Here is a 13,229-nt window from a genome sequence, read left to right on the forward strand (position 1 = left end):
TTCTGGATGCGGTCTAGTGCCCTTCGGTCTCGTCGGCTAATTCTACGGATAAAAAGCCCCCGTGACATCATGGCCGTGGGAGGATTCCTAGTCGTGCTCACACAGTTTGGGAGTGTGTTGAGCAGCACCGACGACAGGAAATATGATGTATAGCTCGGTACGGACTGGTGAATAATACATTGTCCCATATTATATCCTACCTACCTTACCAGTACTACTCTGGCTGGGCTGGGAGCATCTTCCTCCCCGTCTTACATCCCACGCCGCCCCTCCCTGTCTCCACCGAGGGGGATCAACACCGGTAGTAGTTATTTATTAATCGGGAATGCCCCGGTGTTCTCTTTCTCGCTCCCATCATCTCCTTACTCTTCTCACTAACTACCAGTTCCTACTATATCCTGCTATCCACGTTTCTCCTACATTATGTCTCTAGGCAAGAAGGTTACCCTCAACACCGGCCACCAGATCCCGTAAGTGCTTGCTACATGCCACCCCGACCCCCACGCTACGTTTCCAGCTCGATCCTGACGAGCACATAGCCAGCTGGGATTTGGCACCTGGCAGTCGGCTCCCGGCCAGGTTGGTGAGGCCGTCTACGAGGCCCTGAAGGCGGGCTACCGTCATCTGGTATGTTGATCGATCGTCCCACAGCACAAACAATGTTGACGCGCCCTAGGATCTCGCCACCATGTATGCTATCCGGATCCCTTCACGGTCGCAAGAGTCCTTGCGAGACTGATATTGATTACTCTCGTTTCCAGCTACCAGAACCAGCGCGAAGTTGCCGCCGGCATCAAGCGCGCCTTCCAGGATGTTCCGGGCCTGAAACGTGAGGATCTGTTCATCGTAAGGTTGCCTGATCGGTCTGTCTCGACGGGACTGTACGCTAATTTTTTCTTTCCGTTCGCGGGGATAGACCTCGAAGTTGTGGAACAGCCAGCACCGCCCGGAGGTTGTCGAGGCGTCGCTGGACGCTTGCCTGGCTGAGCTGGAGCTCGATTACCTGGACCTATACCTGGTGCACTGGCCCGTCGCCTTCCAGAAGGGCGATGACTACTTCCCTCTGATTGCGAACAGCACCGTTGAGGGTGGCGATGTGGTCATTGATGATGGCGTGTCCATTGTTGACACCTGGAAGGGTAGGTAACCCCCCGGATATCGTTGATAGCCCATACTCACGTTCTCCAGCCATGACCCAGCTCCCCAAGAGCAAGGTTCGCTCCGTCGGTGTCTCCAACCACGCAATTCCTCACGTTCGTCTCCCTTGCATAAAGCGTGGGATCCGTGCTGACCGCACCGATAGCTCGAGGCCCTCATCAAGGCCACCGGTGTCGTGCCCGCTGCTAACCAGATTGAACGCCACCCCGTGCTCCAAAGCAACGACTTGATTGAATACTGCCAACAGAAGGGCATCCACATCACTGCCTACTCTGTATGTATTACCACCGTCATTTTCATGAGGACAGTACTAATCCCCTCAGGCCTTCGGTAACAACATGCTCGGCCTTCCGCTGCTTATCACCCGCCCTGAGGTCAAGGAGGTCGCCGAGTCGGTTTCCAAGCGTACTGGCAGCGAGGTCACCGGTGCTCACGTCATGTACGCTTCTTGATGCCCCTCAGTGTTCATGAACTGCTTGTACTAACCTTCTTCCAGTCTCGCCTGGTCCCAGGTCGGTGGTCACAGTGTCATCCCCAAGTCGGTTACGCCGTCGCGCATCCGTGACAACTTCAAGGAGGTGGAGCTTACCCCGGAGGAGGTCCAGAAGGTCAGCGCTCTGGGCAAGGACCGGAGGCGCTTCAATATCCCTCTTACTGCCAGTACGTTTTACACCCCAGTGATCAGCCAGCGTTTGATATGCCTAACACCATGCAGACAAGCCGCGTTGGAACATCAACATCTTCAGTGAGGATGAGGAGCAGCCTGCTAGCCACAAGGTCGTTGTTTAAGCAGGACATTGTCCTATTAAAAAAAAGAAACAAGGTAAATGCACCAAGTGCTTTCCTTAATTGGAAGAATATCCATAGGGTACATAAAAAAATTCCAAGTCGGATACACGTTGGATTCATCCCATCTATAAGATAGCCCGTTAAGCATCCAGACAAGGAAAACTATCGCCAGGTACATTTTCGATAGAGGTGCGTTGTGGGCCTACTGTCCCGCATTGCCCTGGTTGTTATTGCTGCCGTCAGTAGTAGCAAATCCGCTGGACGAAGACGTTTCGGCAGCGCTACTGGCGCTTCCCGAACCCACAATATTGGCATTGTAGGTAGCTGCAGACACCGAGTATGTCACATCCAAATTACTCATCGTCATGGTCTTTCCCCCGGGCGGCGATATCAAGAGCCCGGACCCTCCATGGCGCTGAAACTCTCGAGTCCCATCAGAGGGGAGAAATTCTCTTGTTTGGAACGGATTTAAGTAAAACAAGGGCGCATAGACATGGAAGTCAGAAAAGAGCCATTTTCCGATGTGACGATCCTCGTTCCTGGCCACAGAGTGGCGGATTTAATTGCTATTATTCTCTATGGAAGCTCAATCGCGGAAACCGATAACATAGGGCCAAATAGTAAAGAGACAAGGATCGATAAATCCGTTAGCCCAAGCGCCGCCCCACTGATACATAAACGCCGGGACGGCGATAACATCGATCGATCTCCGGTGGCAAGTTAAAAGTCCGGACGAATGCGGTTAGCTCCGTAGGAGGTAACATCGGTGAATAACCAATGTATAGTTCGATCTGGATATAAATGCTCTGGGCTGTCTGCTTGTCCAACCTCTTTTTCTCATCCATTCTCATCCATTCTCATCCTTTTTCATCCCTCCTACTCACCAACACCATCCACTATGTCCCTTCCCTCGACTTACAAGCACGCAATTTTCAAAGAGGCCGGTGGTCCTCTGACCATCGAAGACACTCCCATAACGGCACCCGGTGCAGGGGAGGTGCTGGTCAAGGTGGAGGCCTGCGGAGTGTGGTGCGTACCTATCTATCCCTTCCTTTGCGGATGGCTTGGGCTGACCCCGCGTAGCTACTCCGACACGATCGCACAGGCCCATGGAATAAAGGGCCAATTGTACGTGCATCGGATCGATCATCCCCAATGTGTCCACTGACCATCATTAACTAGCCCCGCCACTCCCGGCCACGAGTTAATCGGGCGCGTGGCCGCCCTGGGCGACAACGTCTCCCAGTGGAAGGTCGGCGACCGAGTTGGTGGACCCTGGCACGGCGGCCATGACGGTGCGTTTTTCATATCGGTGGAGATGACGAACTAACCGGACTCTCAGGCACCTGCCACGCTTGTCGCAAGGGCCATCTCCAAATGTGCCAGTTGGGCATTATCAACGGCGTGACCAAGAGTGGTGGATGTATGGCTAACGCCCACTCCTGACCACCGGAACCGACTGACTGAAGACTAGATGCCCAATACTGTATCCTTCGGGCGGAAGCGGGTGTCTGCATTCCCGAACATGTGGACGCGGCCAAGTACGCCCCGATACTCTGTGCCGGCGTCACCGTCTTCAACTCGATGCGCCGAATGAATGTTCCCCCGGGATCGACGGTCGCCATTCAAGGGCTTGGCGGTCTAGGCCACCTCGCCATCCAATATGCGAACCGCTTCGGCTACCGCGTCGTGGCTCTGTCCCGGGATTCCAAGAAGGAAAAGTTTGTGCGGGAACTGGGTGCTCACGAGTACATCGATAGCAGCAAGGAAGACGCGGCGCAGGCACTGCAGAAGCTTGGAGGTGCTTCCCTCATCGTCGCCACAGCGCCCAATGCTCAAGTAATCGCGCCTCTGGTGGACGGGCTCGGTATTCTGGGCAAGTTGTTGATACTGTCAGGTAAGGGGGTTTTGTGTCAATCATCGAGACCCAGAGAGCTAACACGTGGCGTAGTTCCGGGAGAAGTGTCCATTAATACCGGGCCGATGGTGGGTGGACCTACCCGATATTGGTTCCTACAAAGTACTCGAGATGGCTGACCCATGCAGATCCAACGTGGCCTGTCGATCCATGGATGGCCCAGCGGTCACGCGATTGACTCTGAGGAGGCCATTCAATTCACGGAATTGGAGGACATCAATTGCATGGTGGAGACCTATCCGCTGGAAAAAGCCCAAGAAGCCTTCGGTGAGTTTCCGTCTCAAGGGCTTGATCAGCCACTGACCGTTTCACAGAGGCCATGCGCCAGGGGAGTGTCCGGTTCCGCGCCGTGATTACGATGGAGTAATGCGATCGGACGGTTTAGTTACGGTAGTTTGTTACCGGCTTCTACATGCACCGCGCTATTTGCGCTGATTGGCCGCTGCCTGGGCACGGAGATAGTAGAATCGAACACCAAATAAATGAACGGCTTCTATTTCTCTCAGCCCGGCTCATAGATCGGCAGTTGCCTATATTGATAGGTAGAAATCGTAGGCTGGCCCTGGTCCCGTGTCCACGTTCTCTCCCCGCATAAATACCCAACTCGTTCCGTCGTTCCCCCAACACCAACCTCCAGCCCTGATCACCCCCCCAGAGAACAAAACATCCATCATGACAATTGAACACTGGACTGAGATTGTGAAGCGGAAGCAGGCCGAGGTCGCTACCCAGATCCCACCCGCCTGGCGTCTGCCGGCCGAGTATACGGATATCTCGCAGACCAAGTCCACTAATGTGCTCGATGTACCACACCGATGTGGCCTCCTGTCGCACAAGCAGCTAGAAATTACGGAGAAGTATGATGCCACAGCTCTGCTTGAAAAGATCCGCCACCAGGATCTGTCTGCCTACGAAGTGACCGAGGCCTTTTGCATTCGCGCTGCCATCGCCCAGCAGGTGGTATGCTACCTCCAGCTTACTGGACACTCGTACGGGGTTGTTTGTTAATGCATCCATGATAGACACACTGTTTGACGGAAATGTTTTTTGACCGAGCCCTCCAGCGTGCAAAGCAACTGGACGAGGAAATGCAGCGCACTGGAAAACCCAGCGGACCTTTGCATGGCTTGCCAATCAGTTTCAAGGTAAAAGCGAGTATAAATTCTCAATAGGTCTGTTAACACCGTCAATAGGAATGTTTCAACATCCAAGGTATCCCCTCCTCGATCGGTTTCACCTCCTTCATCAAGGATGGGCCCGTGAAATCCAATTCCGCCATGGTTCAAATCCTGCTGAAACTGGGGGCGGTTCCGTATGTGAAGACGAACATTCCACAGACGATGATGGTACGTTTGTCTCCCGAACAAGGCATGAAGTAGTGCTGAATCCCTTCCAGGCGGCAGACTCCCATAACCACGTTTTCGGGCGAACTCTGAACCCGTATCGATCCAACCTCAATGCGGGCGGATCTTCGGGTGGAGAGGGCGCGCTCATCGCGATGAGAGGCTCCGTGTTGGGCATTGGAACCGATATCGCAGGTTCGATTCGAATCCCTGCGATCTGCAATGGAACCTTTGCCTTAAAGCCCTCTGCCGATCGCATTCCGTACGGGGGGCAGACCAGCTCCGCGCGTGGTGGCCTGGCAGGAATCAAAGCCTGCGCCGGCCCGTTGGCAACGTCAGTGAGGGACCTAGAGCTGTTGATGCGCGTGGTGGCCAATGCAGATCCCTGGCAAGCTGACTCCTCGGTAATTTTTGCCCCATGGCGCTCGGTAGCGCCGAAAGCCACGCTGCGACTGGGGCTCATCCAAGAGGACCCCCATTTTCCACTACATCCTCCAGTTTTGCGGACCCTGACACAGGCAGCCGACAAGCTGCGAGCGGCGGGCCATGAAGTTGTGCCGCTGACCACTCCCTCCATCCGGGATGCCTGCGCATTGGCGTTTCGAATGTTTTCCATGGACCCTGCAAAGACACCGTTCAAACATATTGCTGCTAGTGGGGAGCCAGTCATCCCGGCATTGGCATCAACGGCCTTGCCGCACGTGTACATGCAGTACGATCCCGCACCAATGACGCTCCAGGCGCTGTACGACTTGAATGAAGAGCGACAAAGGTTCAAGGAGGCATTCCGCTCACTAATAGTGAAGGCCAACGTGGATGCGATTATCATGCCGGGCTACCAAGGGACTGCCCAGCCACATGATCTGTTTGGCTTTGTCCCCTATACGGTCATGTGGAATGTGATGGACGTAAGACAATATTTGATTCCTTGACTGGCTTCAGCTGACCGACCTGAGTATCCGGGATGTATCATCCCATATGGCAAGGCCGAAAAAGATCTCGATGCGCCCTTTGCTCGTGATGATGTCGAGTATAAGCCACCGTGTGAGTGTTGTCCATGCCTGTCTTTAGCTCCATATTCTGACCACAGAGTATAGACACGGCGGATGCAGTTGAAGGAGCTCCCTGCTGTGTGCAGGTTGTGGGGAGGAATATGCGTGAAGAGGAGTTGTTGGTAGTTGCAGCGACGGTTTCGAGGGTTCTTGCCGGATGAGACCACTGTCATGGTGGAGTGGAATTTCATTGAAATCCCAAAGAGGTCGTTCGAAGCGGAACAGATGATAAACCGGCGATAAAATCGGGCAGTGCGTAGGGTCCGATGTTTCACAGAATGAATCTCTACAGCCGATTCAGATAGCTGGAGTTCAGAAGCATGATAGATGATAAAATATACTCCATGAAGTGTTTCTTGATCGGTGATTCATCTTGCTGGCCAAACCATACAATACGCAGATTCCACAAATCCCTCAGACGCACACAGATGTAGCTGACATGCGTTAGATTACACCTATTGAACCTGTGCACGGTGCTGACGTTTATCTCTACCGTTGGATCTTACATAAATGGTCTGACAAGTTTTGTATTAAGGCTCCGAAGGCGTTAATACCCGCTCTAAGGCAGGGTTCGCGAATAATCATTATGGACTTCGTGATGCCCCCTCCCGGTGTGCTTCCTAGTTATCTTGAACGAAAGCTGGGGTAAGTGTCTGACGACCTGACGATATATTGGCTGTGCTACTAATAAGCCTTTTAGAGCAATGGAACTTACGATGTTGGAAATCGGTAATGCTAAAGAACGCGATTTTGGCGAGTGCCATTCCCTACTTGAACAGACTGATCTGAGGTTCAGATTCAAAGGCATGAAGCAGCCGCCGAATCATCGAGGCAATGTGGGAGACGTGAAATTAGGCGCTTTTCGGGAGAGCTAATAGGTCGCAGAAGCATCAGGAGCCTGTAGACATATAGCCGGGCGTCGGCGACGAACCTAAAACGCCATTAATCTCAAAGTTTTTACCTATTAGACCCATAATGACATGTCTTTTCTTGGGACACTTTATCTTTAGCAGGGCGACACCAAAATCTGCCAAAATCCGGAAGCAGAAATTAATCCTACTATGGATACAAAACTATCGCGTTCGGCTGTACTGGATGGAACTGAGACCCCACCGCTATACCTTACCCGTGAATCAGATCCAAGGTGCGGGGTTCCCACTGATGATGACACCGGTGGATGCTGACCATCTGCAATGGGAGGCCTCTCCTCTCGGACCGCAACTGACACAATTCTTGCACTCAGAAAGGTAAGATTGCGTTCCGAAAACAATAAATAACATGGCTGTCCTCGAGCTGGATGCGATAATTGTCGGCGCGGGGTTCTCGGGAATCTACCTTTTGCATCTCCTGCGCGACGAACTGCATCTCAATGTCAAGATCTTGGAAGCCCGCTCGGATGTGGGCGGCGTCTGGAACAGCAATATATACCCCGGGGCCCGGGTGGACTGTCCCACTCCAGTGTATGCCTTTGATATCGAGCAGGTTTACAAGGGCTGGAAATGGTCGCAAGCGTATCCCTCACAGGAGGAACTCCAGGCGTATTTCCGGCATGTCGACCAAGTGCTGTCAGTCCGACAAGACTGCCTCTTTGACTCGCGCGTGAATGAGGCGCACTTCAACAAAGCCAGTTCGCGCTGGACGATCCAAACTGATGACGGCAAGACGGTGATCGCGAAATATTTGATACCCGCGGTTGGCTTCGCGGATAAGCAGTACGTGCCAGCATGGAAGGGACTCGACTCTTTCCAGGGAACAATTTACCATAGCTCTCTCTGGCCCCGGGATGGCGTCGACGTACGGGGGAAACGGGTCGCGGTTATTGGAACTGGTGCAACGGGCGTGCAAATTATACAGGAATGGGGCAAGGAAGCTGCCGAGACATTAGTGTTCCAACGCACACCAAACTTGGCGTTGCCTATGAAGCAGAAGTCATTGGACAGTGCCGCCCAAAGTCAGATGCTGGTAGAGACGCCAAAATTGTTCGATAGCTGCCAGAGCACATTTGGAGGCATGCCACACGCAGACAATACAAAGGCATTCTCAGACTACTCCTCGTCGGAGGAGTGTGAGAAGATGCTCGGAGAGTTGTACGACAAAGGTGGCTTCCGTTTTTGGGGTGGATTGGCAGACTTGTTGGTTAATCCAGAAGCCAGTCGATTTGCATATGAGGTTTGGGCGAAGAGAGTCCGGGCACGAGTCCATGACCCCATCAAGCGCGACCTGTTGGCGCCGCCAGAACCACCACATCCCTGGGGAACAAAGCGGCCGTCGCTGGAGCAGGACTACTACGAGCAGTTTAACCGGCCCAACGTACAAATTGTGAACACCCAGGCTCATCCGATCGTGGAGCTGACGCCGAAAGGCATTATCACCGATGACAAGAAGCTCTATGAGGTGGATGTTATCGCGATTGCCACAGGGTTTGATTCAAGCACAGGTACACTAGCGAAAATGGGCCTCCAAGATCTCGATGGAGTGGATCTCGAATCGAGATGGCGAGAGGGGATCATCAGCTTCCTTGGCATGACCATCCCTGGCTTTCCCAACATGTTTCTTCCTTACTCCATCCAGAGCCCAACACCGTTAACTAATGGACCCGTTTTTATCAAGCACCAGGCCAAGTGGATCCAAAGCATGATTCGAAAAATGGAAACAAATGGCATTCAATACATTGATCCCAGCCAGAAAGCGGCACAAGCATGGAGAGAGGAAGTGCTGGGAATTGCTGGCATGACCTTGTTCCCACAAGCAAAATCATGGTACCAGGGCGCCAACATTCCTGGAAAACACATTGAGCAAATGTATTATCTCGGTGGAGTTCCCATGTATCTCAAGAAGTGCAGTGCCGCTCTTGGCGATGAGTTCCTAGAGTCCTTTGTCACCAACGAGGAAGCGACTTAAAGCCTTGAGTCTTTGGTTGCGGCACTGTAGCACATTGTACGGCAACGAAAGGAAAAGCAATCCCACATATGCAAACAACCTGCGAAACTAGCTTATCTTGCTTTGAACAGGTGGTCTGCAGAGTCAATCTATCAGGCAAGGGCACATTGAACACATTTGTCTGAAACTAGAGCTTCGAACTATTTTCGAAATAAAACAGATTTCTTCTCTGACCCTTTTCTCCAGGCGAACATTCTGGTATGACAACGCCAACTTTACCAATTTGCTCCTCAACCGTCGACCCTAATAGCTGTAGAGTGGAATAGTCTCCATCGTTCGCAATAAACCGATGTTGGTTGTCCATCAATCGGCCTACCACACAAGCTCGCATAGGCGAACCATCTCGGTGAAACTCAACCGTGTATGTCTACTCGCTGTCAGCGTTATAAATCAAATATTCGGAGGGAGGTATCACCTCAATAGTGGCTTTGCCCTCTGCCGCCATGTCAATCACAGGCACAACCTCCTTGACCATATTCCGAATTGCATTGCTGTCAGGATAAGGGGTATTATTTCGCCGTGGCTGGGATGAGATACAGATTGCATGCTGGTATGACAGTACTCCACCATTAGCAAGAATGATCCCGTTGCGGCCAACCCCCTGCCGCAGCTGACGGACCATCTCGGTTATCGCCTAACGCATAGGTTAGAGGCAGCAATACCTTATCTAAAGGATAGAAAGCCTTACATGCATCGAATAGTTATTGCCTGCACCACCGAACGACGTCAGACCGCCTAAAACGGTGATAGGCTTTGCCGGCTCTGTGATAGAAAGCCCTAGATGATGACAGGCAAGCTTTGGGACAATCGGAAAACATCTATGCGATTGTTAGATACCTAGGCAATAGATGATCAGACATTGTTAGAAGGTTTACGAGTAAAAATCGTAGAGATCAATCTCGTCACGGTCAAGCTGGCTGGAGCCAAGACACTGGTTTAGCGATTTTGATATAGAAGGAGATTCGAAGAAATTCGGGCGTTCCCAGACTGAGAAAGTTGATTTTAGTATAATTTTCATTTGTACCGCGAGAAACGTACAGTAATCGCTGTCCTTGTAGCCGGCCCCGCTTAGTGGGTAGATCCATTTATCCTCAGGGATCTGGAGCTTTTGTGCATACTCCGTCGTTGTTAAAACACAGGCAGCGGCTAGATTGACAGCGTTGAAAGCATTCATCAGGAGCGGATCTACAAAGCAAATCAGCGAGATGATTATAGCAAGTTGAAACAGAGATTTTATACATGGAAGACAGATTATACGATTTCTTTTTGACACTGTTCCAATAGACTTGATCGTCTCTGCATCGTGGCCATAGTTCCAGGCATGTGGATTGCGAGACGCGACTTGGCTGAAGTTGGCATAAAGAGAAGCGGACTCTTCATGATTTTCGCTGACTGATTGACCCCTGTGTGCTCGAAATCCATGCTCGTACAATGGGTATACATGGATCGGAGAGCCAACAGAATGAATACCACCAAGATCTAAAAATTCGTACTATTAGAGCCACGGTCATTTGCTGCGCACTAAAAACACACATACCTTTCCTCAGATCCCTTGTAGTGGGCGAGAAAACCTCGTTAACAGATTTAGACGGTCGGGACCACCCAGCGGGGGGCATCTTCTTCTGTTTAACACATGAGGCCACTATCGAAAGGCGCATGGGTCAGTCGGCGTCTTGTGATTGCACGAGGTTGAACTCACAAGAGGCTAGAGCTTCTCCTCCTGCAAGTACAGCAACCTTGCTTTCTCCAGTCGCAAGCCGGAGAGCTGCTTCGTCAAGAAGCTTAGCTGGCTGGTTGCCCCCGTGGTCACTGTACACCTGATGGCTTGGGTTAATCCCAAGACGCAGAGAGAGAAGCCCTGGGAGATCTTCGTAGTCCCAAGTCCAGGTTCGAACAACACTAATGCTATCGATGCTAGACCGTAGATGCGAAGCGGTTCCTGGCAAATCGCTTGCTTCTCGAATAGCCAAATTGATAGCCTCCAGCATTAGATCAGCCGGTTCTTTCGCATCCTCAACGGCTACCGACCGATTCTTAATATCGGCCACCCCAATGATCACTGGCTGCATCCTAGGAAAGTTTTGATGGCAAGTGCGCGGGGAAAAGAATCAAGAGTCCAAAACAAATTCCATAAATGCCCATTATTTAGACAACCACTATCTGCCGCCTCGGGAACGAAAAGTCATGTGAAGAACCCACTCGAATTATACCCTCGGCCCGAGTCCATTGGATGGATAAACTGCCATATAGGATTGGCGGTGGCCGCCGTATTATCTATACCGTTGATAAGCTTCTATAGGATATTAGATCTCTCAAGCAATAGGCATACAGAATGAGATCTATAGGCAGTGTCACTCCAATTATTCGACCCAAGAACTAGTGGTCTCTTTCCGCCCGACATAATCTCAAATATTATCACACGTAACTTTTATCGCCGTAGGTCTATGGAATTAAAGGCGGGAGGGAACCCATTTCGGTTTTCGCTTATTTGCAAATGCTTCAACGCCAATCTTGAAGTTCTCGCCGGCAACGAGCCGATTCACAAATTCATGCCTGGTCCGCGAAGTTGCATGTTCAACACTTGGATCATCCCAAGCCTCTCGCAGGCCCTGGCGTGTCACGATTATCCCATCAGGGGAGAAACTTGTTATTTTTGCTGCCAGAGAAAGGCATTCATCGACGACCGATTCGGCTGACTGCGAGATTTGATTGATTAGGCGGTAGTCTAATGCATCTTGGGCAGATAGTCGGCGGCCCGTCATTGCAATCTCGGACGCCAACTGAAGACCGACAATTCTCATCAAACGAGGCAGCCCGCCAGCCGCAGCATATAGCCCAACTGCAACTTCTGGTAGTCCAAATATCGCGTTAGGAGCTGCAACCACCATATCACTTAGTAAAAATTGGTGTTAATAACATTTTTGACAATCAGTAGGGCGCGCAGTCATACCAATTGAGGCAAATTTCGAATCCGCCTCCTAGAGCAAATCCATTGACAGCTGCCAGCACTGGCTTCCTTCCTCTGCGCTGGCTCAAGCCCATGAATCCGCTTGGGGGATGGTTCATCACGGCGAGTTGCGAGGCAGTTTGTGATTTTCGGCGAGACGAACTCTGTTCAACCAAATCCTGCCCGGCACAGAATGCTTTCTGACCGGCGCCAGTGACAACCGCCACCAACAAGGACGGCTCTTCATCAAACCAGGAGAACACATTATGACCCTCCCAATGCGCTTCAGCGGGTAGAGCATTGCGTTGCTTTTCTCTATTGATCATAACAAGGAGGATTCCAGGTCTCGGAAAAGAGAGTTGCAGGGATTGAGTCGCTGGTGGCTGCGACTGCAGATTTTCGGCCATAATTGCTGTCTGAAGTGAGGAATTGATCACTGAATACGCGGACTTGGGTTTTGTGCAGACGATGCGAATTTACCTCTGATCTGCGCTCATGTAGTTGCTTAATGGACAACCGTGCTGCTTATAAGTTCCTTTATTAGGCGGGCCTAGTTCGACTTGAGCGATAGGGTCTTTGTGCGGGGACATACCTCGGACCCCAGCCCACCCGAGGTTGAGTGATTATGATTGACCGACTGAGTGCCAAGAAAAGAAATGAAGAGAAGGGGGAAAACAGAGTAGTGGGGATTTGACGTACCACTGATTATGTGTATGAATTTATTAAACCCATATTTGTGGATCGCTGGGCTGGAATTATACCTGAATTGAAGGATCAGGACCCATCATCATACAATCGTAAATTATTTTGAATGCCTGCTGGATTCGGGAAGGTGAGCTGGCAGTCCCGTCCAGCCCCTCCCGTGACGCTGGTCCTAATTCCGGGATACCTTGAATACCAGATGTACCAATTTCAATAGACCATCGCGCAGACGGAAATTTTGGATTGGATTTAAGGGAACCTTTACCACGCTGACTCTCTTCTTCGCACTGATTTGTCGCCTGCCTCACAACCAAAGAGCCCCAATAAGCACACAGCCCACGATAGGACCAGCGACAGCACCGATTGGATAGCGTGATAAT

The 13,229-nt window shown here is 51.5% G+C and overlaps 5 protein-coding genes across 5 annotated transcripts; 4 read left to right on the forward strand and 1 right to left on the reverse strand.

Moving 5' to 3' along the window:
• Nucleotides 1–423: 423 nt before the first annotated feature.
• PFLUO_LOCUS4138 (mitochondrial glycerol dehydrogenase Gld1) lies at nucleotides 424–1,947 on the forward strand (the record flags this gene model as incomplete). The annotated part of the gene is made up of 10 exons (XM_073781458.1): nucleotides 424–470; nucleotides 540–627; nucleotides 677–690; nucleotides 762–846; nucleotides 917–1,139; nucleotides 1,189–1,253; nucleotides 1,304–1,432; nucleotides 1,482–1,597; nucleotides 1,655–1,818; nucleotides 1,874–1,947. The coding sequence occupies 10 exons, from the start codon at nucleotides 424–426 to the stop codon at nucleotides 1,945–1,947; spliced, it is 1,005 nt and encodes a 334-aa protein (XP_073638210.1).
• Nucleotides 1,948–3,236: 1,289 nt separating this feature from the next.
• Nucleotides 3,237–4,232, forward strand: PFLUO_LOCUS4139 (uncharacterized protein; the record flags this gene model as incomplete). Its single annotated transcript, XM_073781459.1, has 6 exons — nucleotides 3,237–3,242; nucleotides 3,334–3,370; nucleotides 3,422–3,844; nucleotides 3,899–3,933; nucleotides 3,994–4,132; nucleotides 4,180–4,232. The coding sequence occupies 6 exons, from the start codon at nucleotides 3,237–3,239 to the stop codon at nucleotides 4,230–4,232; spliced, it is 693 nt and encodes a 230-aa protein (XP_073638211.1).
• A 305-nt stretch (nucleotides 4,233–4,537) lies between these two features.
• PFLUO_LOCUS4140 (uncharacterized protein) lies at nucleotides 4,538–6,140 on the forward strand (the record flags this gene model as incomplete). Its single annotated transcript, XM_073781460.1, has 4 exons — nucleotides 4,538–4,825; nucleotides 4,930–5,010; nucleotides 5,059–5,211; nucleotides 5,262–6,140. The coding sequence occupies 4 exons, from the start codon at nucleotides 4,538–4,540 to the stop codon at nucleotides 6,138–6,140; spliced, it is 1,401 nt and encodes a 466-aa protein (XP_073638212.1).
• Nucleotides 6,141–7,538: 1,398 nt separating this feature from the next.
• Nucleotides 7,539–9,161, forward strand: PFLUO_LOCUS4141 (uncharacterized protein; the record flags this gene model as incomplete). The annotated part of the gene is made up of 1 exon (XM_073781461.1): nucleotides 7,539–9,161. One exon carries the CDS (start codon nucleotides 7,539–7,541, stop codon nucleotides 9,159–9,161), a length of 1,623 nt encoding a protein of 540 aa, XP_073638213.1.
• Nucleotides 9,162–11,650: 2,489 nt separating this feature from the next.
• PFLUO_LOCUS4142 (uncharacterized protein) lies at nucleotides 11,651–12,554 on the reverse strand (the record flags this gene model as incomplete). Its single annotated transcript, XM_073781462.1, has 2 exons — nucleotides 11,651–12,092; nucleotides 12,151–12,554. 2 exons carry the CDS (start codon nucleotides 12,552–12,554, stop codon nucleotides 11,651–11,653), a joined length of 846 nt encoding a protein of 281 aa, XP_073638214.1.
• Nucleotides 12,555–13,229: the final 675 nt, after the last annotated feature.

The sequence above is a fragment of the Penicillium psychrofluorescens genome, assembly GCF_964197705.1.
Source record: "Penicillium psychrofluorescens genome assembly, chromosome: 2".
In the NCBI taxonomy this organism is placed as follows: Eukaryota; Fungi; Ascomycota; class Eurotiomycetes; order Eurotiales; family Aspergillaceae; genus Penicillium; species Penicillium psychrofluorescens.